The 23,389-nt window shown below is 52.4% G+C and overlaps 1 protein-coding gene across 4 annotated transcripts in view; it reads right to left on the bottom strand.

Annotated features, from left to right (window-relative positions):
• Nucleotides 1-14,173, bottom strand: part of ACACA (acetyl-CoA carboxylase alpha) — a 127,423-nt gene extending 113,250 nt beyond the window's left edge. For 3 of the 4 annotated variants that reach the window (XM_064165888.1, XM_064165891.1, XM_064165893.1), the window contains exons 1-2: nt 8,966-9,008; nt 7,213-7,465 (exon numbers count right to left, since the gene is read on the bottom strand). In XM_064165888.1, the coding sequence (XP_064021958.1) occupies nt 7,213-7,439 (227 nt within the window). In that variant the 5' untranslated portion in view covers nt 7,440-7,465; nt 8,966-9,008. Of the gene's footprint in view, nt 1-7,212; nt 7,466-8,965; nt 9,013-14,113 lie in introns of those variants that run through there. The other variant, XM_064165890.1, reaches the window with a different exon arrangement.
• Nucleotides 14,174-23,389: the final 9,216 nt, after the last annotated feature.

Raw genomic sequence — 23,389 nt, 5'->3', positions numbered from 1 at the left:
GGCTCCTGGTAACAGCACCGGTGGGAGAATGAATTGCTTGGGCTCGGTGACCTTAGAGGTGTTTTCCAGCCGTCAGGGTTCCAGGACTCGATGAAAGTCTGCTCAGTGTGGAGCACAGGCGAAACCCAACTGCAGATCTCGGGGGAGGGAAGTCACAAACAAGAGCGAGGACTGCAGCAGCGCAGCGCTGGGCAGCGCTGGGCAGGCAGAGGGCACAGCAAGGCACAGCTCTGCGTCTGACCACGCTGGCGTCCGTCTGCTGCAGGGCACATCCACTGCCCTCATCTGAGGCACACTCCAAGAGCCTGAGCCAAAGCCATGCGGCCCCCCCGGGGGGGACCACCCCAAAAAAGGTGCAAGGAGCCAGAGAAGTGTCACACTGGCATGGTGACACTCTGCAACCTTGAGCCCCCAAGGGCAAGGAGAGGGAACCGAGAATAGCGCAGGCGATAGCAGCAACACTGCAAGCAGCAGGCACCAGCGAGTGCCATGTGTGGGTAAAGTGCAGGCCGGCAGTTCTGTGGGCATCCAGCTGCTGCTGGCACTGCCAGAGGAAGGGCAGAGGGCACAGCGACACGCTGTGGCAGTGACAAAGGCAAGACAGTAGAAGCTTCCCAGGGCAGAGCTTAGCCAAACAAAGACCCCAAGCCTTACAGATCTGCCCAATAACTGAATGCCTGCCCCTCCTGCCAGCCTCTGGAGAGCTTCTCAAGCCACCCAGCTACGAAGCACATCAGAAAGCTCCCATTTAATTTGCTTTAAAACAGAAGAACGGGAGAAAAAGTAACTTGCCTTGAAGTGTTCTCTGGCACTGCCTCCACCTCGAGAAGCCTCCACTACTACTCTTACCCCACCAGGTACAGATCCCTGCTCCCAGCCAGCTGGAGAGGGCTTGGGGTCCCTACCCCCCACACCCCAGATCAGGCTGTTCTCCCAGGTTCTCCAGACTCCTACTCACAGTACACAGTATCACCAAGGCTGGAAGAGACCTCATAGATCATCAAGTCCAACCCTTTAGCACAGAGCTCAAGGCTAGACCATGGCACCAAGTGCCACGTCCAGTCCTGCCTTGAACTCCTTTTAGCTCGACATAGAGGCTGCCTCAAAGCCACCATCTCACCAGCTCCAGCCAAGTCACCAAGTACAGAACAGGGGACCTAAAGCCTCTGCTTGACAACACCTGCATCACTCTCTCTGCTGGTCATCTAGCGGGGGACAGCAAAGCCCAGCTGCCATCTGGTGACTCTACAGGATGTGTGGTTTGGGTACAAAATGCTGTATTGAGTCACTCTCACAACAAAGTCCTTGCATCGCCCATGGCTCCATGACATTTCCTCCTTTTCTGATCCTGAGTTGAGAGCATAACCAGAATTCTATTTCTTAGGTCTGGGGAAAATGGTTTCCCATTTGCCTGTGCTCCACAACACCCCACCCACAGTCCCCAGTCCAAAGAGATTCTGCCCACTGTAGCTGCAAGAAAACAAACCCTACAGGTACATAGAGCTCAGTGTCAGAGGAACAGCTTCAGCGGTGGTTAAAAATACTCCTCCTGCCTTCCACCAGCTGAGTTCACTGCTTGGAGAGCAACAGGCATGGCTGCTGCAGCACTCCAACTAAAGGTACCACGGCAGGGTGTTGTTCTGATATAACACAGCTCCCTGCACACTCAGCTTCCCTGCACACTCACAGCAACCCTGCACACTCAGCTCCCCTGCACACTCACAGCAACCCTGCACACTCACAGCTCCCTGCACACTCACAGCAACCCTGCACACTCAGCTCCCCTGCACGCTCACAGCAACCCCTGCACACTCACAGCTCCCTGCACACTCACAGCTCCCTGCACACTCACAGCAACCCTGCACACCCACAGCTCCCTGCACGCTCACAGCAACCCCTGCACACTCACAGCTCCCTGCACACTCACAGCAACCCTGCACACCCACAGCTCCCTGCACACTCACAGCAACCCTGCACACCCACAGCTCCCTGCACACTCATCTCCCCTGCACACTCACTGCTTCCCTGCACACTCACACCAACCCTGCACACTCACAGCTCCCCTGCACACTCACAGCAACCTTGCACACTTACAGCTCCCCTGCACATTCACAGCTCCATGCAAACTCACAGCTCCCCTGCACACTCACAGCAATCCCTGCATACTCATCTCCCCTGCACACTCACAGCAATCCCTGCATACTCATCTCCCCTGCACACTCACAGCTCCCCTGCACACATTCTGCAACGCTCATTTTCTAAACCTACTCAGAACCCAAACAGCGAATACCCTGTGCTAACCATCCCCCTCCTCAGAGCCCCTGCTGGCAGACAAAAGGAAAGCCTGCAGGGTTCTCTGCTGTCCAGGCCTCCAAGGAAAGCAGCAGTCGTGCCAGCCACACGCCTGCCAGCCACATACCTGCCGCACATCGCAGCCAGAAGCCTGCATTGATCCCAGCACTGGAACATGCCAAGTGCTGCCGGTGCCGTAGCTGTGTGCTGCACAGGCAGGGCTGCATGAGCTGCTCCTCTGAAAGCAGCCTCGAGGAGCTGCAGCTCACACACACGCACCCCTGAGGAAGGATTTTTTTCTCTTTCCTCTGGATTAGGCCTGTAAAGGCTGTGGAGAGGGCAGTGCTCAGCAGGCGTTTGGGCTTTGTGCTGTGTCAATATGTGAGGTGCTGTGAGGAGGAAACCCATCTGGTGCTGAGCCTCCAGCCAGCACCAGCATCCCTGAGATCTGTTCTGTTTTCACTTCTGCTCTGCCTTTAGATCTGCCCTTGCAACCTACTTCACACTGAATTACAGAATCCCAGAGTGCCAGGTTGGAAGGGACTCTCTCCAACCTTTCTAGGTGCTGGTGTGGTTGAAAGGAGCTGGCTCCAGCACCCTGTCGAGATGAGTCGCCAAACTGCCCACTGCAGGGGACTCCACTGGGACAATCCCACTGGGACAACTGATTCCAATCAGAATCTCCCCAGCAGTACCTTGTCCCAATCACCCCTTGTCTTTTCCATGTCACTCTTTGTACAAAGGGAGTCACTATGCTCCTGGCAGCCACCGTTTCTGTAATGGTCCATGGTGATAAGGTCTCCCTAAGCCTTCTCTTCTCCAGGCTGCACACCCACAGCCCTCAGCCTTTCCTCACAGGGCAGTTCTGCCACAGGAGAGCAGGCACAAACATGTGCACCATCCAACAAAGCAACACCAAACTCTGCAGCTGGAGTAAACAGTTGCCCCTGTCCTGGCTAGCAGCAGTCTGGAGCTGTTCAGAGCCAGCTTCTGCCTGTGACTGTAAAGAGCAGAGCAGTTGGCACGATGCAGTTCTGCCAGAAACCAGGGCTTCAGTGGAGGTCTCTTCCAACCTGGTTGATTCTATGATTCTATAAACCAAGACCCAAGGAGACTGCACTCAGCTCTGACAACAGGATTCCATGAAATCAACTAAAGGATGCAGCACATCCTTGTGTCAAACCCTTATTAAAATAGAAGACACCACCTTTGAAGCTAGGGCTTAAGTGTAGCAACAGTCAAGAACAGTTTATTAAACAAAACAAACAGACTCGGAGTGCTTCCCAAGTGCCATTTCCAGAGAAGTTTCTCATCCACCACTGACACGTCAGGAAGGAGCATGGCAACTAACAGCTCAGCACACAGCAGGCAAAAACTGTCCCCCAGGACTGCTGCTTTGGTGGGAAATTTCTGACCTCAAAGCCAACACAACCACGGAAGCAGAGAGCTGAAGGGAATAAGGCAGCTCAGGTGTGTGAGCTGGAGGAGCAAAATGCAACAGAGGTCACTCAAGCGAGCTGCTCACAAGCTGAGGATTGTCAGAGATTCACAGAATGGGGTGGGTTGGAAGGACCCCAAAGATCAAGGATTATTTTCAGGGCCACTTGTCAGTAGAATCATAGAATCAACCAGGTTGGAAGAGACCTCCAAGCTCATCCAGTCCAACCTATCACCCAGCCCTAACCAATCAACTAGACCATGGCACTAAGTGCCTCATCCAGTCTTTTCTTGAAGACGCCCAGGGACAGTGCCTCCACCACCTCCCTGGGCAGCCCATTCCAATGCCAATCACTCTCTCTGTGAAGAACTTCTTCCTAATATCCAGCCTAGACCTACCCTGGCACAACTTGAGACTGTGTCCCCTTGTTCTATTGCTGGTTGCCTGGGAGAAGAGGCCACCCCCCACCTGGCTACAATGCCCTTTCAGGTAGTTGTAGACAGTAATAAGATCACCCCTGAGCCTCCTCTTCTCCAGGCTAAACACCCCCAGCTCCCTCAACCTCTCCTCATAGGATTTGTGCTCCAGGCCCCTCACCAGCTTTGTTGCCCTTCTCTGGACATGTTCCAGCACCTCAACATCCTTCTTGAATTGAGGGGCCCAGAACTGGACACAGTACTCAAGGTGTGGCCTGACCAGTGCTGAGTACAGGGGAAGAATAACCTCCCTTGTCCTACTGGCCACACTGTTCCTGATGCAGGCCAGGATGCAATTGGCTCTCTTGGCCACCTGGGCACACTGCTGGCTCATCTTCAGCTTACTGTCTATCAGTACACCCAGGTCCCTTTCCTCCTGACTGCTCTCAGCCACTCAGTCCCCAGCCTGTAGTGCTGCTTGGGGTTGTTGTGGCCAAAGTGCAGAACCCTGCACTTGGCCTTGTTAAATCTCATCCCATTGGCCTCTGCCCACCCATCCAGCCTGTCCAGCGTTAGAAGCTGTAACCTCCAGGGGCAGGAGACATTTGTGACTATCACTGATGCTCTTTAAGGCACAAGCACAAGCCAGAAAAGCAGTGAGCACCTCCACCTGCAGAGTGGCTGCTCCAGCACAGCACTGCTGTTAAGCGCTGCTGTTCCCCACACCAATGTGAAGTGCTTTACCAGAGTGTGGCTTTCTCAGTCCTCTACAGCAGCAGCCAATTGCCACAATCAAAGGTCTTCCCAGACCTCCAGTGGCATGGAAGCCTGTGTTGCACAGCCTGTCCCAGCAGGACTGTCTTTAGCAACAGCACAAACACTTACCAGGATCAATAAAGTGATGAAGGGCACAGCACTCACACTCCACGTGCTCAGATGAAGAAACAGGAGCTGGCACACAGGCTGCCCACAGCTGGGGCAGGATATATTGATCAGACACCACAACCCCAGCAGCTGATAATGCTCTCAGCAGTGATTTCCAGCTCAGCGCAAGACCTGCAAACCTTGGGCACTGAACAGATGCCAAACAATCAACTGCCACACCTCAGCCTCATGCACTGGCCATGGGATGGCACTTTTGATGCTGTTCTAAGAGCAAGACAGAAGCAGCAATGTCTGTTACTGCAGAGGCACTCCAAAACCCTTCTGCAGCTGACTGAATGCTGCAGAGGGACTTTCCATGAGGGTGTCTAGAGACAGGACAAGGGAGAATGGTTTGAAGCTGAGGGAGAGCAGGTTTAGACTGGAGCTGAGAAAGAAGTTCTTCAGTACGAGGGTGTGAAGCTCTGGAATAGGCTTCCCAAGGAGGCTGTGGATGCCTCTTCTCCAAGGGTACTCAAGACCAGGTTGAATGAGGCCTTAAGCAGCTGAGTCTAATTGAGAGGTGCCCCTGTCCATGACAGGGTGTGGGAGCAGATGAGCTCTGAGGTCCTTTCCAACCTGAGCCATTCTAGGATTCTATTATTTTAGCCATAATTATCCCCTGAGAAGGACTTCACTGCAGCAAAGCCCCCACCTCAAATACTGCCTCTCTCTGATCAGAATTTCCTGTGTGAAACTAACCAGCAAATGGGAAGACTTCTGGCAGGCTCCCCTGGCCCTGCACCTTGTGTGTTACACTAACCAAACCGTACACAGCTCCCCAGGAGCTGATCTTTGTCACTTCAGAAAGTGTGGTTCCTTTGTGACTACCCAAAGGAAGCTGGCAGGTGGAACCTGTGTTCCATTAATTCACTGTCAGTGACTCTGGGTGAGTTGTTGAACTTGGCTTTGTCTCTTTCTCCATCTGCAAACATTCTTTGGAAATGTTTTGGTGCAGGGGACTACCACCCTGGAAATCTCTTCCATATCTTAGAAAAACAGCCAAGAATGCTGTAACTCCTTTATTTGAATTGGCTTTTCTCTCCACTTCACCTGCAAGTAAGGACCCTCAGAGGAGAGTGCCAAAGTAAGCAGGTTACAACAGAGGTGCTCAAGGCTGCAGCTATTGCAGTGCAGCTCTCTGATGCCAGGCAGTGTCCTAGAAGCTGCTTGGGTTTTTTGCTCCCTTAGTGTCTGCTTCCACACCAATGGCTACGTGTCCAGCCACTTGCTGTTTACAGTTACAGAGCTTCAGAATTACCTTTTGTGCTGCCAAGTCACTGCACCTTGCAGTCTTTGGAAAGGTAATCTCCTTGACATTTGCTTTAAGAGCTTATATGGGTGCCAGCTGGCTAAACCTGGCCACCAGCATGGCCAGAACAACTCTCTGAAGCAGAAAGTACAACACACCTAGCCTGTGGCAGAGCAAACCCCATGGGGCACATCCCACTAGTGGGGTGCAAATCAGCAACACTGCAGAAATAAAGGGACCCTTTGACAAGCAAATAGTAACACCTAGACTTAAGAGTTAATCTGAGGCAGGACAAGTTAGGAGCAGGTCTGCAGCAGCTCCTCTCCAGCCATGAGCCAACATCTCCCTGGGCAGCAAGCAGCAGCTCCCACATCCAGCCCTGCTTTAGCCTCACTTTGCAGTACCTTTCTTTTAACCACCATCACCACCATTTTCTCTATCCAAACCAAAAAACATTCCAAGCAGTGCCCCAGGGGCCTGCCAATCCTTTGGCTACATATAAAAAAGACAAAAGAAGCAAATCAAGTCCTTGTTCCAACCAGCCAGAGCCCAGAAGAACCCACAGAGGTGACAAGCTGAGAGCGCTCAGTCAGCACACTTCCACCTGCTGGGAGCCAGGACAGGCAGTGCCAGCAAGGCCACCATGACACTCCACAGCTGAGATGTCTGAAAGGTGCCAAAGGCACTCAGGCATGGGCATATCATCAGAACCAAAGGGAAGCAGGAGGGTTTGATAGAGATAAACACACAAGAGGGCAGTTAGAAACAATGCCAGAAGCTGCCTGAGCACAGCAAACACATCTGAGGCCAAAGCCAGATATAAGGATGAATTTTTGGGTGATCTTTGATGGGGTAAAAGACTGAGATTGAATCCAAGCACTGTTTATCCATACCTCATGTGGCTCGCTGGGCCCTCTTGGGTGTTGGGAAGTCCAAGATCTGAAAGGGAATCTGAGCAGACAGATGCAGGGGACAAGGACCTCTCCTTCTCCTCTAGCAGATCCAGTTTCACCAAGGAGCTCGTCTCATCCTCTGAGTTGTCTTCTGACACGGAGCCGATGATAAAGCGAGAGTGAGGGTTCGTCTCTGCAGGTTTAGTGCCTTGGGAAGACTCTTCCATGGCTCCTACAAACTGGGCTCTCAACACTGCAAGAGGGAAAAGAATGCAAAAAGACAAACCCTGAAGTCAATGCTGCTGCTGGACACGGAAGAGGACATTTTGATAGGAAATCTGATGTTAAAACACCACAGCTGCAGCCAGGCAGGAGCCCAGGAGCAGGGCTCACTGACTTCTGTTTGACAAGGACTCTAGGATCAAAGCAGCTGCTCCTTCTGACCTGTGCAGAACCTGCTACAGCTCAGAACTGCAGCAGGCACTAAAAGCAAGAGCTACAAATCCCAGACCAGTGCCTGCCTCAAACCCTCAAGTCCTTCTTTTCCCATTATTCCCTGGTGGTTGGTGATGTTTCAGTCCTGGCTGGACATGGCCCTTGGCAACCTGCTCTGCATGTCCCTGCTTAAGCAGAGGGTTGGACTAGGTGGGCTTGGGTCTTTCAACCTCAGCCATTCTGTACTCCAACAGCACCTGAATGCTGGGGCATACTGTGCTGGGTACTGCATTGAGGTGATGGATTTGATTAGTCACAGTCTCTTTTGCCAGCCCTTTCCAGGCACCAAACCATCAACTCTCACAGCTTTTCACCTCATGTTTCTTAGGAGCTGCTTTACCAGTGAGGAGTAGATACAGCACATTGGCCAGCAGCCTGCCAGCTAAGGCTAGGCAAGACCTAAAATCTGTTCACCACATGAAGCCACCTCCAGCCGTGGCCACCAGAAGACACCTGGGATGAACTCCCACAGTTTTGTCTCCCAAAATATGATGTCAGCTTCCCATGTCACAAGCTCAAGCATATCTCAAGCTAGAATTTCTACCTCTGGGCTTAATGGCCCAAAAAGTTTCAACTGAGACAAAGTGATCTGAAGTTTTCACTCAGAGAAGCATCCAGAGATGCTGCACACCTGCAGGAGTTACTGAGCACCTTCTGACAAATGATTGCCTAAGAGCTCTCTCTGCATGGAACACTCTGATCTAATTCCTCCAGACCATCAGAGCTGTATCCAAAAGGCAAGAGGATTCCCTGTGAGGACTGCAGGTGGAATCAGAGCAGCCAAGGGAGGGGATGGGAAGGTACCAGTAAAGAATGCTGGGGACAGAATCAACACCCCCTTCTCTCTTTGGCAGCAGGGAACTGTCAGGCTGACTGCTGTAACTTCACTCTGACTTTAACCCCTTGGTCCCAGACTATCCATGTCAGTCAGGATCTACTTTGTGGTAAAGTACTGAAACTTAATGCAATGATTTGCAGTTGTCAGAGGAAAGGGCAAAACTTCCAATTTCCATTTTAAAAATCCTTACACAGGGAAACCCTGAGTATCAAAAGTTCCAGCAGGGAATGAAGGCATTTTCTTCACAACCCAGTAATTACAGCTGAGAAGGAGCAGGGCAGCTGGGGAACAAAAGGAGCAGCTCCCAGCACAAAGGCAGGTGGGGTGGGGAATGAACATCTGGTATGTCCTGCCCTGCCTGGCTCTGATAGCTTCACACAGCTGGAAATCTCCTCCCTGTGAAAGCAGGAGTGCACCAACCTCTTGTGAGCCTGGCAATCTGAGCAGTGATCCACCGCCAGAGGGAACTGCAAGAGAGGAAAGGGAACAGGTAAGTATGGAGATGGTGATGGTGATAGTGATGAAAATTCTGTCTGTGTTTTCCCAACTGTACAAATCTTTGAACACAACTGCCAAGTAAACCCCACAGGTACAGAACAGCCTCTTGGTCAGGGTCGCAGAGCAAACTGGGAATGGAACCTGCAGTGCCCAAGTCCAGCCACAACCCCTCCTGCCAGTCCCTCACTCCAGCAGCTGCTGTCGGCACACACCTCCTGACCGTGTCACCTCCAGCTCTGCTCTGAAATAAACTGCACTTTGGGACCATCCTCTCTACCTATGCCTAACTCAGTCCTCTCTATTCTAACTTCTTGCCTCTGCCACTTCCTGCTTCTGCTGGTGAATCTCAGCTGAAGTTGATGGCCAGGAGAAAATCCCAAAGACAATGCAAAAGCTCATGAGAACTGCTGGGCAGAGCTGCCACACTGTATTCTTACAGAGAAACAGAACTCAGCAGCTTGCCTGCAAACCACACTGCCATAGAGCAGTGTTTGAACCCCAAGCTCTGCACCACACTGGCATCCTCAGGTGGTGATACTCATCCTCCCTGCAGGCATCCAAGATCAGACTTGAGGTGGCCCTGGGCAGGCTGGTCTTGTTGGCAGCATCCCTGCTGCCTGTGGAGGCACTGGACAAGATGACCTTTGAGGGTCCCTTCCAACCCAGTCTGTGCATCTGTGAAACCTTGGCTCATTGCAGCCAAGTTTGGCCAATACAGGGGTGCAGCACGATGGTTTGATGGGAACACAACAGCTTTCAGCAAGCACAGAAGCAACACTGGAGCATGTTCTAACACAAGTGGGCCATGGGGGGTTTAATTAGAGCACAGACAAGGAATTCACAGGCAGTGCAACCCTTAAACACCATGCTCCTGCTTTTCATCACCAACTGAGAATTAAAAACTGCTCCAACTGGCTTATGCACTTTTACCATGAATGTCCTGCTCTGAATTATTCAGATCCAACCCTGTGTTGACATCACTACTCCCACAGACTCCAGTTTCACTGGGGCCACAGGCAGTTCATTTCACACAGATACTTCACCAGTTTATGACTGTTAAGCTACAACTATCAGTGTAATGCAGAGATCAACAGGCAGAGTGATCTGTCTCTGGCCAGGGTACAGCTGGAGCAGAAAGGCAGCAGGGTGCAAAGCAGGCAGAGCATTAGGGCAGCACAGTGCAGAGCCTGCAGAGCAGAAGGGCAGCACAGTGCAGAGCCTGCAAAGCAGAAGGGCAGCACAGTGCAGAGCCTGCAGAGCATTAGGGCAGCACAGTGCAGAGCCTGCACACCTATGAAACTGAGCCACAGAGGAGGCTTCCACAACCTGCAGGTAGAGCACAGCCAGCACAACGTTTAATCACATCTTGTTTGTGCCCACAAGCACAAAGACAATCTTTAGGTGTGTGTTTATTTACCCTGGCCTCGGAGCACTGCTGTGCTGCATCCAGATGGATTCACTCCTGGCACAATGAGCAGTGCTGAGGAGCATGGGCAATGGCCAGACCCATTTCAGCCCTTTCTTAGCAAAGACAAACCTCTCTTCATTTCAAGAACTTGACATTGACAAGGAGGGTTTGAGGCTTTAATTGTTTGCTATGTGGAGAAGGAAACAGAGGCCCAGGCAGTGATGCATTTCACTCAAATACTCCCTGAGAAAGCAACACACCAAAGCCAAGGCTCCTGATCCCCAAGAGCCACACTCAGACAGCTTGACTCAAGCATCTTGTTTGCACAACTCAGTTCAAAACCAGTCAGTTACACAAGCAGACCCACTCAAGGCCATTCACCAGTGCACTTCCAACCTCCTATATTCCAGTCCCAAAGCCATGGGTTCTGCTTGTTTTACACTCAGCTGGTAACTCAACACTGCACTGAGTTGGGGCTAAGCTCAGGCTATACACAGCATGCTGAAATCCATTATTCATGTTTAAATCAATGTCACAGATTGCATCAGGTTTGCAGGGAACCTCAAAGGTCATCTTGCCAAAGTCCCTTGTCGTCAGCAGTGACATCTCCACCTAGAGCAGGCTGCCCAGGGCAATAGCAAGTCCAGTCTTCAGTGTCTCCAAGGACAGGGCCTCAGCCACATCCCTGGCAACCTGTCCCAGTACTTTACCACTCATTTGGCTTTGGCTGAGGTCAAATAAAACACAAACTTTCTCAGAGATCTCCTCACAGAAGCCTTTGGCTTTCAACGCTGCAAGTGGAATGAACCAGTCTCACTAAACCCCTGCAGACTGCTTTCACTGTGGTTTAGAACACAGCATCCAGCTGAGCAGAGCCAATGCCCATGCACTGCCACCCCCTGCAGATGTGCTCTGCTTCAGTGATGTGGAATCAGACCCTAAAAAACAGCACTGGCTGGCTTCTTAGCTGCAACCCCTAAGGTACTTCTGCCAGTGTCAACAACCTGTCACAAAAAACACCTTTTGATGAGAGACCTTTGCTTTAAACCCCTGATTTACAGACTGAGACTTTGGCCCTGCACACAGGAGAAAATGGGCTGAAGTGGTACCAGGGGAGGGTTCAGTTGGACACTAGGAAAAACGTTTTGGCTGCAAGAGTGGCCAGGGATTGGAACAAGGTGTCCAGGGAGGTGGTGGAGTCCCCATCCCCAGAGCTGTTCAAGCAGATGTAGGTGTGGTGCTTCAGGACACGATTTAGTGGTCATGGTAGTTGAGTTATGGCTGGACTCGATGATCTTGGAGGACTTTTCCAACCTTAATGACTCTGTGATTCTCTGCACTCCAAGCCTGCTCAGCTACACAAATATGTTTAATCACAGCTGAATCCTCACACAATCTGAGCCACGCTGCCCTCCTTCCTCCCAAAGGAACCAGCTCCCAGCAGAGGTCTGCAGGCAGGCAGCAGCGCAGCTCCGCAGGCAGCAAAGTGCTCCAGACCCAGCTCCTGTCTATGCCACAAGCACTGAAATCTCCACAACCCCAATTCAAACAGCAACGCAGCTGACTGCCTGAGGTGAAACAAACCCCAGCTCACTGCTCCACAGCTCTGCTGCTATCATTAACACACTGTTTAGCCTGACAGTGCACAAGTGAAGTTACTACAGCTCTGAACTTTCCATGTCAGTTTCACTTTAGGCTCCCGTTTATTGTTGTAAAACAGACTCAGGCTAAACCCAGCACTCACTGACATAACTGGAGCTGAAACACACACTGCCAGACTGGCAGCTGGAAACACAACTCCTAGTTTTTACAGAACACCCCATGCTGAAGACAGTGACACTACTGGGAAAAAAGCCATCACTATTTCAGTGAAAATGAGCTGTAGGTTCTTGCAAGGACTCAGAACAGTGTCCCTTAAAATACTGATAAGTCCTACCAAAAGGGAAATAACAGCACTAGTGCTGGGTAGAGGTTTTCTGTTCTGAGCCCAGGGATCTGTGGTGCTGCTAACTAACACCAAGAATCTTAACACAACCAAATGGACTCTACAGCCCTACTGAGTGAAGACGAGTTAATAGGAAACAAAGGGAAAAAAGAGGCAAAACCAAAGTTAAAACATACGGAGCCTAAGCAGCAAGTTGACAAATTGCCTCTACTGAACACAGAAGTCATTCACATGCTCACCTATACCAGGACTGGCTGTGTGTTTCCAGATCAGGGGAGGACAGAGAAGTCTTCCACACCTCGAACGGTAGCCAACCTTCAAAGCAGGCACCTGCAGAGCTGCTGCTGTCCTGCCCGAGCAGCTGCTGCTGCTGCTGCACTGCCAGACTATGAGCCTCAGAACTCCCCAGTATCTCTGCCCAACCAGCGGGCCAGGGCTCGGACTGCTCCACCTGGGCCATGCCTCCTGGTTAATCATTGGGCATTGCTTCACTTCCTATCCTAAAGTGTTCTCAGCAAACATCAAGCACCCTGCCAAGAGACCTCACAAGCTCCGTGTGCACAGGTAGGAGCCCTGCTTAGTTTTCAGATCTACTCCATCAACATCAGACACAGAGAGCTAAACAGACAAGTGGATTAGCTGCTTCCGAGGTCTCCTCAGCTAAAAGACTCCAAAAAGAGCAGAAAGACAAAACACAGCCTGTATTTACAAACATCCCACCTTGCCAAAACGCTCCAGTCTGCATCCAGATCCCACCCTTTGTGGGAGAACTGGGCACAACTGCCCCGTTTTGCTGAATGTTTCCTGCCTTCTCAATGGCTACAGACTGCAGTTTGACCCTGGAGTGTTTTCAAAGTAGTTTATTCCATTTTAAAACTTTCTAAGGAAGATTTAAGAGACACCACAAAAGAAGAGGTGAGAAGGTGAATTTGGTTTCTTCTGCAAATCGACTTTTTACAACTTAATCTCTTTAAGTGCCCCACAGCACCCAACAGAAGGCTCCCGATTTTAGCCCCTCTGAAGAGTCAGGCCCCGGAGTCTCCCTTTCAGTCACCCCCCCCAGAGAGGGCAGGAGCATGCCCATGAAGCCGAGGGATGCTCAAGCTGGCACAGCAAGCGCCCCGTGCTCTGCTCCTGCGCCGAGGTGCTGGCTCCTAGAGGCTCGGTGTGATTTTTCTGTGAATTAACTCCCTCCCACGGGGCACGGCCACAACCAGCGCCTTGTGCTGCGCCGGAGCTACAGGCGCCGGCTCAGCCGGGGCAGGCGGGAGGTGCGCAGAGGATGGGAACGGAGAGGCCACCGGAGTGACTAGCCCCGACGAAGCACCACCCGCTGGACAGCGGATCTCCGGCGGCCCTCGGCCCCGCCGCGGACAGCAGCAGCGAGGCACCGGGAGGAAACCGATCAGCTCTTCCGGTCGGCTGCCCGCGACCGATCCCCGCGGCTGGAAACCCTCTTCCCTCCCTCCCCACGCCAAGCATCCCCGAGCACCGCCCGGCGCTGACAAAGCCGGAGGCACTGAACGGCACGGCACGGCACGGCACGGCACGGCATGGCACTGCTGAGCGCGGCGCTCCGCCGCCTCCCGCTGGCACGGCACGACACGGCGCGGCCCGCGCTCCCCCGGGCCCCGGCCCCGCCCAGCCCCGCTCCCCCGAGCTCCCAGCCTCTCACGGCGGCGGGGATCCCGAAGCTCACGGCGGCCGAGACGCTCACCTCAGGATGCCGGGTGCTGCGGAGGCGCGGCGGGCCCCCGGCCTGGCGCTGGGCAGCGGAGCTGGCGGGGGCGCGGCGCGGCCCCCCCCGATCCCGGGCAGGCCCCGCCCCTCGGCCCGCCCCCGGGCCCGCCCCCCGCGCGGCCGCGCGCCGCGGTGGTGTGATTGAGAGGTCACCTCAGGTCGGCTCCGCTGGCCCCGCCCTGCGCCGGCCCGCTCCTATTGGCTGCCGAGGGGAGCAGGGCGGGAGGGGCGTGCCCAATCAGGCGGCGCGCGCGGGGCGTGCCCAATGAGGAGATGCCTCAGCGGCCACCTGGGCCCGCCCCCTGCCCGCCGGCGCCGGGCGCGTGGCTGCGCCGCCTGTGCTGCAGCGCCCTGGGCACGGTCCCCGAGCCCCCTGCGCCGGAGCACCGGGCCTCGGCCCTGGGCCTCTGGAAGCCACGCAACTATCCCGACAGCTACAGGACCGACAGGCAGCGTGGGTAGTGGGGCCTAGGCCCCGCACAGCGCCCGGATCAGGCGGCGGGGCCTAGCGCATACAACGGGCAGAACACGGGCGCTACGGCCTGGCGCAAGGCAGCAAGATTTCCCCATGCAGCAAGACCTCAGCCCGCTGCAGACGTGACCCCAGACCGGCAACACCACCTGCGAGGCCCAGCCGTGGCACTCTGCACACGAGGGCACTGTGTGGCGCAGGGACACTGACCTGGCCCCTACCCTGCCAAACACAACACGTGGCTGCAGCGCTGCAAAGCAGGCCAGGTGCTGCTAGAGGCTCTCCTTCTGTGACCTTCAGCCACCTGTTCTGTAGCTGGACGGGGGCTTAAAGAACTTCACCTGCTGCTTGTTGAACTAAATTTGCTGGAATTGCCATTAAATAAGCAATATAAGTTTAATTCCCAGTGCTCCTGGATCAGGTCTCTGTAGGCAGATCCTACAGTGACAGTGGTCCAGAGGGATATGTACCTGCACAGACTGTTCAAACTGGGATTATCACCATGGGGACCTCCCTGTGATGCTCAGAGGGACAAACCCAACACCCACACATCACTGCCATCTTCACCTCATGAGGAAATAGTGGTTTCTTCCCCAATTTCTCTGGGCACTGGGCTCTTGCACTTAATCTAGGGTGATGTCAGGCTTGAGAGGATGCTCCTGTGAGCTCACCCTGGCTCTGAGACTGCTCTGGCACAGCTGTCTCAGACTCGCAGAAACTTGTAACAGAACAGTGAATTTCCTGAGCCACAAACCTCAGTTTAAAACTCCAGACAGTTTCTTCTTAAGATGTGTTTGAAGGCAAGGTTCTGGGGGGCTGTTAGACTGCTCTGCCAGGAAACAGCACATGGGCTTGGGAGCTTGTGCTGGGGTATGTGCAGAGTGCTGGCAAGTAGGCCACAGCTGGAAAATCTTCTGTGGGGTTTGGTGGTTAATAATATTATTTGAGGTGACAGAAAATGTTCTGCCCTCTGTCAGGTACAAAACTGGAAAGCTATTGCAGGAATGGACATTTCTTTGTGTCTCTGCTACATAAAGAGTCTTCCTCAATGCAAATATTGCCATGGAGGAGCTGAAAGGGAAGGCTGTTAGCTTAGGCACCCAGAGTGAGGGAGAGTGCTTGGCACACTGAGGGGTTGTGTCCCAAATCACTGATAATAACCAGCTACAGGGCTTACAAAACCCAGAGATTACGACAGGGGCTTAGTTCATCCACTCTGCTGTTCTGGGTGCTCTGGTCGTGCTAAGACCTGTACACTGCTCATCTGCCCTGCCCATTTCATCTCTCCAGTTAATAAATACCATTCAAATACTGCTGGAGGAGTGATTGCTACATAGAATGAAATCCTGCAGCAAGTGTCCTGTTTAAGGGTAAAGAAAGAACAGGTGAAAGCAGCAAATCAAATACACTAACCTGAAAGTGAAGGATGGATTTGGAAGGTGCGTTTGAAAATAAACTGACAATAGCCCTGGGCCATGCTCAGCTTTGAATGCCTGAAAGCAGCACTTCCTTTATCCTTGGAACAGGAATGGTTGGGAGTTTTCACAGCTGGATCTTGGGGCATGCCATGCAGAAGGACAGCTGTTAGTAGCCCAAGCACAGCCCAGAATGGAGCCCAAAATACTCCATAATGGGAATTTTACACAGGTAAATCAAAACTTTGGGCTTTAGATCTTTCACTGAGGGCAGGGAGAAAATGTCACCTCATGTGAACAGCTCTTTCTACTAGGAAATACAACGTGGGAGGAATGAGAGTAGCGATGTGGGATGCAGGGAATACCCAGCAATCACTCCTGACCATGCTGAATCACATCCTGAGTTTGGTGCACCCTGTGAATGTTGCTGACTTCCACAGGAGCAGAAATGGGTTAAAATTTTGCCTCAGTTCTAGACTGAAGGTTTACAAAGGACTAGTTAAAATGTGTTAAAGCTCAGCTCCTGGGCAGCAAACCTCTGTGGGGCAGCAGCAGCATGCTGCTTCACAAAGCTCTGACATCCCTTCCTACACTCCTCTCAGGGTTTGAACTGTCACTGCATTTCTCTTGGGGGGGTTTAAATCCATGGCCTTTATTCATGTCCTTTTTATCTTCCCCGCAGAATCTGGCCACACCAGGTGGTTTCTGAAAGGGTTCATGAGGGCACACACACCTACACAGGCAGCCCCCCCCATTTCCTCAACAGAGCCTTGATAGTGCAAGTAAATCATTGCCCCCCCAAATACAGGGAAATGTTATTACCATTTGTGGCACCAGATTGGGGTTCCACGTCTCATCCCCATGCTCTGACAACATCACAGTGCAAACAGAGGAAAGATCATCCTAGGTGAGGGGGCTGGTGCCTCCTTGGCACAACTCCTGGCCTAACAGGCAAGAAGACAGGAAGGTCAGGTCACTTTCCAAAGCAAAACCCTGGTTTAGCTGTTTAAAAAACATCACAGAAGACATCGACCATGGGAAATAAAACCTGGATCCTCACACCACTGACAGCAACCTGGCTTCAAGCCTAATCATTAACAAAATCCCTCACTCCTTCAATTCAGGGTTTCCCTCAAAGTAACAGGTTGGTGCTATTGCTAACCCAGTCCTCAGAATGTGCTGTTAGTGGTCTCTGAGCTTTCTTCAGGACTTCAGGAAGTGCCATTAATCCTCTTGGAAAACTGTGGTTAGGCTGCTCTCAGCATTCACATACAGAAAGAAAAGAGCAGAACTGATCAGTGAGTGAGGCTGAGCACTGTAAGTGGGATGGAGGAGATGGAGCAATGGCATTGGAGAAGCACATGAAAGTCCAGTCCTTAGCTGCTTGCAGAGATCTGCAATTCATTCTCCTTCCAGCACTTTTGGGTTTTTTACAAGTGGAGGAATTTTTGGGTTCCTGAGGATTTTTACCTTGAAGAAGCTGTATAAAAACTCACAAACAGGGAAACAGCTTACCAAGAGCGATCAGCTTTTGGTCAGCTGAGTGAGGACACACTTGGTGACAAGCTGCTGAAATCCCCCTCTATAAAAAGAACCCCAAGAGGCATTCCCTGGAGACTCAGCCACTGCATTTCACAGAGATGTTGGGGGGGGGAACATTTTTATTTTGACTTTTCTCCCCCCCTCCTTTTTTTTTTTTCCATTATTTTATTCTGATCTGGCATGAGTCCTCTGCTTCCAAAGTAAAATATTCATTCAGCTGGCTAAGCTCTTAAATGTCTTGATTTGCTGCCTCTTACTCTTTATAAAACACTTGCAGGATGGACTGGGAGAGTTTTACACTTCTTAGGAAAACTCCTTTTGATTATTTATTTGATTGTTTATTTATTTAATCTTTTTAACTTAAAACACTTCAGGAAAATACCTTTTGTTTGGTTGTTTAATTTTATTTATTTACTATTTTTAACTTAAAATACTTCTGGCATCCCCCATGCTTACAGAAAATGTTTTTTTTTTAACTAGAGTCTCAATCATTTGAACTATCAGGGGTTATTTCAGCTGAACAGCAATAACACCTTCCTTCAGTGATCAGGGACATGAGCCTCTGGCATAGAGTGAAAGGACAAGGGGTGATGGCTTGGAAGAAGCTGGATTTAGATCAGATATTGGAAGGAAATTCTTCCCCATGAGGGCAATGAAACACTGCAGTAAGTTGTCAAGAGAAGCTGTGGAAGCTCCAAGCCTGGAACTGAGCAAAGCCAGGCTGCATGAGACCTCGGGCAGTCTGCTCTAGCAGAGGTGTCCCTGCCCAGGGCAGGGGCTTGGAACGGGATGTGTCTAAGGTCGCCTCCCCCGCAGCCGCTCCCGCCCCTCTGATTTAATGACTCAGCATCTCCCAGGCAGCAGCTCGGCTGCACACAGCGATCCCTGTCGCCGCCTGGCGGCCAGTGCGGGCAGTGCCAGATCCCACAGCCCAGCAGCCCCGGGAGCTCTCCGCAGCGGCCTGAGCATTTCCCACGCATTTCTGTTTGCTGCCGTCGCGGATGGCCTCGGAGCTGGCTAGGCACAACCTCCCCCAGAGTTACTGCATTTCACCCAGCGGCGTGGGGGAGCTCAGCCTGGGCTCCCTCCTGGCTCCCGGGGACCACCTACAGGAGGGCCAGCAGGCAAGCACAGGCTGCAGTCCTGAGCAGCTTTAGGCTTTATCAATAACCTTAAGAGACCGAAATAGCCTGGGGCCAGCCTGCTTGGCATCACTTCTCCCTGTGCCAGGACTCTGGTGGAAATCCCCTCCCACTCTTGGTGCCCCTTCCCACCGTCCTTGCCTTGTGCACCAAGGTTTGTCCTTTGCCTGTGGGTGTTTAGGGGCTGAGGAGGCTCAAGACCCCCCAGCACTCCCAGTAAGCTGCTGAGGACCCCTTCCTTGAAGAAGAAGGTGTTAGGAAGTAGCTCAGCCCCATGGCAACCAGCCCCATGGCAACCAGCAGTCTACACCACGACCCCAGAGTGGCCAGGACCCGCTTGCCTGTTTTGCCCATCTCTGTGCTTAACTCTGGGACTCGTGTTCAGGGCCAGGATTAATTTGTCACATACCTACTGAGAGGAAACTTGCCCAACAGGTAGGAGTCTCCTTTTTTTCAGGTCCCTTTTTTTACCAAATTCAACATTTCTCCTGACTGGCTGAAATGAGTACAACCTGCAGTGAATTCAGACTCTAAACCCTCCTTCTCTTGACCAGGTTAAAGGTGCAGAAGTTACAAACAGAACTATCTGATTTCAGAGGGATCTCTGTTATCAGCTTGGTATCTGCTCAAACACCTTTACAACACAACTGAAAGGAAGCTGTAAAGATAAAAAGGCCTTTGAGATTATCAAGAGAAGACAGAAATATGTTCAAAATATTGAGAGTTAGCTTAGTGCTGGCACCCAACAACCTCAGCCAAAAAGGTGACTCCTGACATACTGCCAAATTCCAGCTGAATGAAATGAAGGATATTCTAAGAGAGTAACTTGGGTAATACTAGAAATAAATCCATCTTGGTATCTCAACTCCCTCCCCTCTGCCATATGCTGGACTAAGGCTTTCCTCCATCCACCCCCACCTCAAATCCTTACATCTTTGCTGGCAGCAGAAGGTTGACACTTACAACTAGTTACTAAAAGGGGGTAGTAGTGAAAGAAGGGTGTGCTGTAATTAGAAATGAGGCATCCTTCATCCCATCAGACCCCAGAACCTACAAATGCCATGTGGAAAATGGCTCTGGAATACCTGGCAGTCTAAGCCTGAACATCTCCCTGCAAGGTAAAGAGCCAGCAGAAGAGGAACTGGTGGGGCTCAGTGTGGTGAACATCTTCATCTGCCTCAGCTACTTCTCAGCCATGCAAAATGGTAGCTCTGTTTTGCTGGAAAACAGAGATAGCAACAACACCTGATGGGCTGGTGGCATCAGATCTGGAATTGCCAGAGCCCAGCACCTGAGCACTTCAATTAAGGGTCCTGGCTCCCACCTTTACAGTTCCTGAGGGCAACAGGGACCCTAAACAGTCTGCCCACTCCTCAAGCTGCTGCCCGTGGTGGTTATGTTATTACACAGCTACTCAGTGTGAATGTTCCCCTCCAGAGCGTGACACCCTCCTGCCTGCTAGGGCATTAAGAGTAAAGCTGGTCAGAACAGAGGAGCCTCCAAAGGGAGCACTCACAGAGAACCTGCTTCATTGCTGTGCCACCAACATCTGCCTCTGAGGGTCCTGTATGGCAGAATGTCCCTCACAGCTGGCTGGGACCTGAGCACGGAGAATTGCAGATATTTAAGAGAAAACATTTCTAATGGCTCTTGTCCTTTTCTGGCTCCTGGGACAGAAACAAGCAAGGCAAAGTTAAATAGACCCCCCAAAAGTCCCACATCCCTCCAGAACACAGCCTGCAGGTGTGGCTGGTGAGCTGAAATGTGCTCACTGAGTTCTCAGGTAGGGAGAAGTGTCCTTACAGGCACTGACAGAGGCTCTGTGCTTCACAAAGTCAGACGAGGTGGTCTGAGATTTGCAAAGTACTTTGATGACTGCAACCACCTCACTTCTTGAGAGATCAGGACACTGCTTCTCCTACAGGAACCTTTGTTCCCCCTCAGCAGAGCCTGGAAGCACAGTAACTGGCTCCCTATTGACCCAGCTATTGGTTTAGGGGAGGCATCACTGATTTTTGGTTGCAACCAGCTGCTCCCCAAATTAACTGCTGTCAGCAGCAGTTCTGTCAGAAAGCAGCAGCCCAGAACAACCTTGTTCAGCTGCTGGCCAGCCAGAGGAAGAATAGTTTAGGGGTGGAAGAGAACAGGCAAAGCCTTCCAAGGACAGGTAATCCTCTCTAGGCATGTAGGCTGCAGAATTCAGACCTGCTGGTTGAGGGTGTATGTGCAAGAAGAGGATACTGAGAACAGAAGACACGAGGAACTGTGATGTGCCAACTCCTTTCTGCAAAGCCACCTTACTTTGATGGTAAAAATCCAGCAGCACTCACCCTGGCCCTTCCAGAAACACACAACTGATGTTAGTTCTGAACAGTTGGTGCTCCCCACCATCCCCTAACTGCTTTTGCTTCTCTCCCAAGCCCTGCATCAAGCAGAAGCCTCCAATCTGCAGCCTGTGTCCTCATGCATGGCCAAGAAGCAGTTTCTGAAGGGCACAGAACAGAAGCCAAGGGAAGCTTCTGCCCGACTCTCAGTCTCCCTTCCTCAGGTACTGCTGGTCAGTGTCAACCAAATTTGAGCAAGGGACAGCAGTGAAGATCTGGGGGAGTGTTGGGTGGGCTCAGCTGCCCCCATGCTGACTGGTGGCCATCTGACAAGCCTTGTACCTTCTGCTGCCATGGTGCCCTGTGCTCATGAGTACAGGAGAGAGCAAAGTGACACAAGAGGAGGACTGAGCCTTCAGGCATGGGAAGGAAGTGTGGGGCCAGTAGGGGCTCAGCCATTCTTCACAAGCTTTGGGTACACCTAGAGCATCAGTTACTGTGCTTGAAGATAGATATGTCCCTTTCCCCTCCAAAACTAAATAACCCTGAGTTATTCAGGTGCCTTTTCAGGAAGAAATTATTTCATCTTGTGCTTCCTACCCCACAAAGGGAGCTGCTGGGGTTGAACAGTCATACTCTACTTCCATCTCTCACTGACTTGGGATCAAGTCACTTCATTTTACCCAGTTATTCGACCATCACCCACCCTTGCACTGTGAGCAGAGAGCTCAGCCCTGCAGCCACACAGGAAGCTCTCTGGATGCTCCATGTAAAGTACAACCCACCCGAGAGCACTGAATTGGCAGAAACGACCTCTGAGTAATTTCAAATAGCAAATGAAAATTGCCTCATATGTTCAGCCTCCTGAGCAGGAACATGCAGTGTGTGAGAACATTGCCCACTGCCAATTACCCACTTCCATCTCTCGCCGTGTAACTGCAGCTTGAAGTGTGCTCCAGTGAGAGCTTTGGCGATTGACCCCCGAAAGCCATTTCGCACATGCCACTGAACGGCCACCAGGTGGTGACCCCTTTAGGCCTTCACTAAGCTGAAAACCATTTGAACAGAGGTAAGGCAAAAGCCTCGCTGTCACCGTTCCTGCAGGCGACACCAGCCCGGCGGCGACTGCGGCTCCCTTCCGCCAGGCGATGTCGCAGCGCCGAATGCCGGACCCGAGCGGCGCCAGCTCGGGGGCAGACCCTAGGGCCGGGATTCGCCACTCTTCACGATTCCTGCCTTCTCCCCTTGCCAGTCAGAGGCAAGACCCTTACAAAAGAAGATCCAAACCCACTGTCATCCACGACACCTGCTCACCGAAAGCTGCTGGCCGCGGAGCAGCATCCTCGCAGGACGCAGCACCTTCCCCTCCACGCCGCCAACAGCGGCTGCGGAGGGGCCACCCACGTGCTCTGTCCTTCAACTACGCAGCTCTTTATCCTAGTTCCTAGGCACAAGAGAAGCCTGTTTGCATAAGCAATAAATATTTCATGGGCATTCCAAACTCTGCCGCTCCCAACTTCTTCGGTTTTGCCTCACAGTTTTTTCCCGGCTCATCTCCAGCCGCTGTTCACAGTATCACAGTGTCACAGTATCACCAAGGCTGGAAGAGACCTCACAGATCATCAAGTCCAACCCTTTACCACAGAGCTCAAGGCCAGACCATGGCACCAAGTGCCACGTCCAATCCTGCCTTGAACTGCCCCAGGGACGGCGACTCCACCACCTCCCCGGGCAGCCCATTCCAGTGTCCAATCACTCTCTCAGTGAAGAACTTTCTCCTCACCTCCAGCTTAAATCTCCCCTGGCGTAGCTTGAGGCTGTGTCCTCTTGTTCTGGTGCTGGCCACCTGAGAGAAGAGAGCAACCTCCTCCTGGCCACAACCTCCCCTCAGGCAGTTGTAGACAGCAATAAGGTCACCCCTGAGCCTCCTCTTCTCCAGGCTAACCAATCCCAGCTCCCTCAGCCTCTCCTCGTAGGGCTGTGCCCAAGGCCTCTCCCCAGCCTCATTGCCCTTCTCTGGACATGCTCAAGCATCTCAATGTCCCTCCTAAACTGGGGGGCCCAGAACTGAACACAGCACTCAAGGTGAGGTCTAACCAGTGCAGAGCACAGGGGCAGAATGACCTCCCTGCTCCTGCTGACCACACCATTCCTGATGCAGGCCAGGACCAAACCCCCAGGTCCTTTCCCACTGGGCAGTTCCCAGCCACTCTGCTCCCAGCCAGCCCGGAGCCTTCGTGGGGTTGCTGCGACCCAAGCGCAGGAGCCAGCACTGGGCCGTGCCGCACCTCATCCCGCTGGCCCCGGCGGATGGGCCCGGCCAGCTCCTGCCGCGGCCGCTCCCGGCACCAAGGCCGC

Source organism: Pogoniulus pusillus, chromosome 27, assembly GCF_015220805.1.
Source record: "Pogoniulus pusillus isolate bPogPus1 chromosome 27, bPogPus1.pri, whole genome shotgun sequence".
NCBI classification, from domain to species: domain Eukaryota; kingdom Metazoa; phylum Chordata; class Aves; order Piciformes; family Lybiidae; genus Pogoniulus; species Pogoniulus pusillus.
Note: the sequence above shows the minus strand (reverse complement) of the source record. Positions and strands in the feature narration are given on the sequence as shown.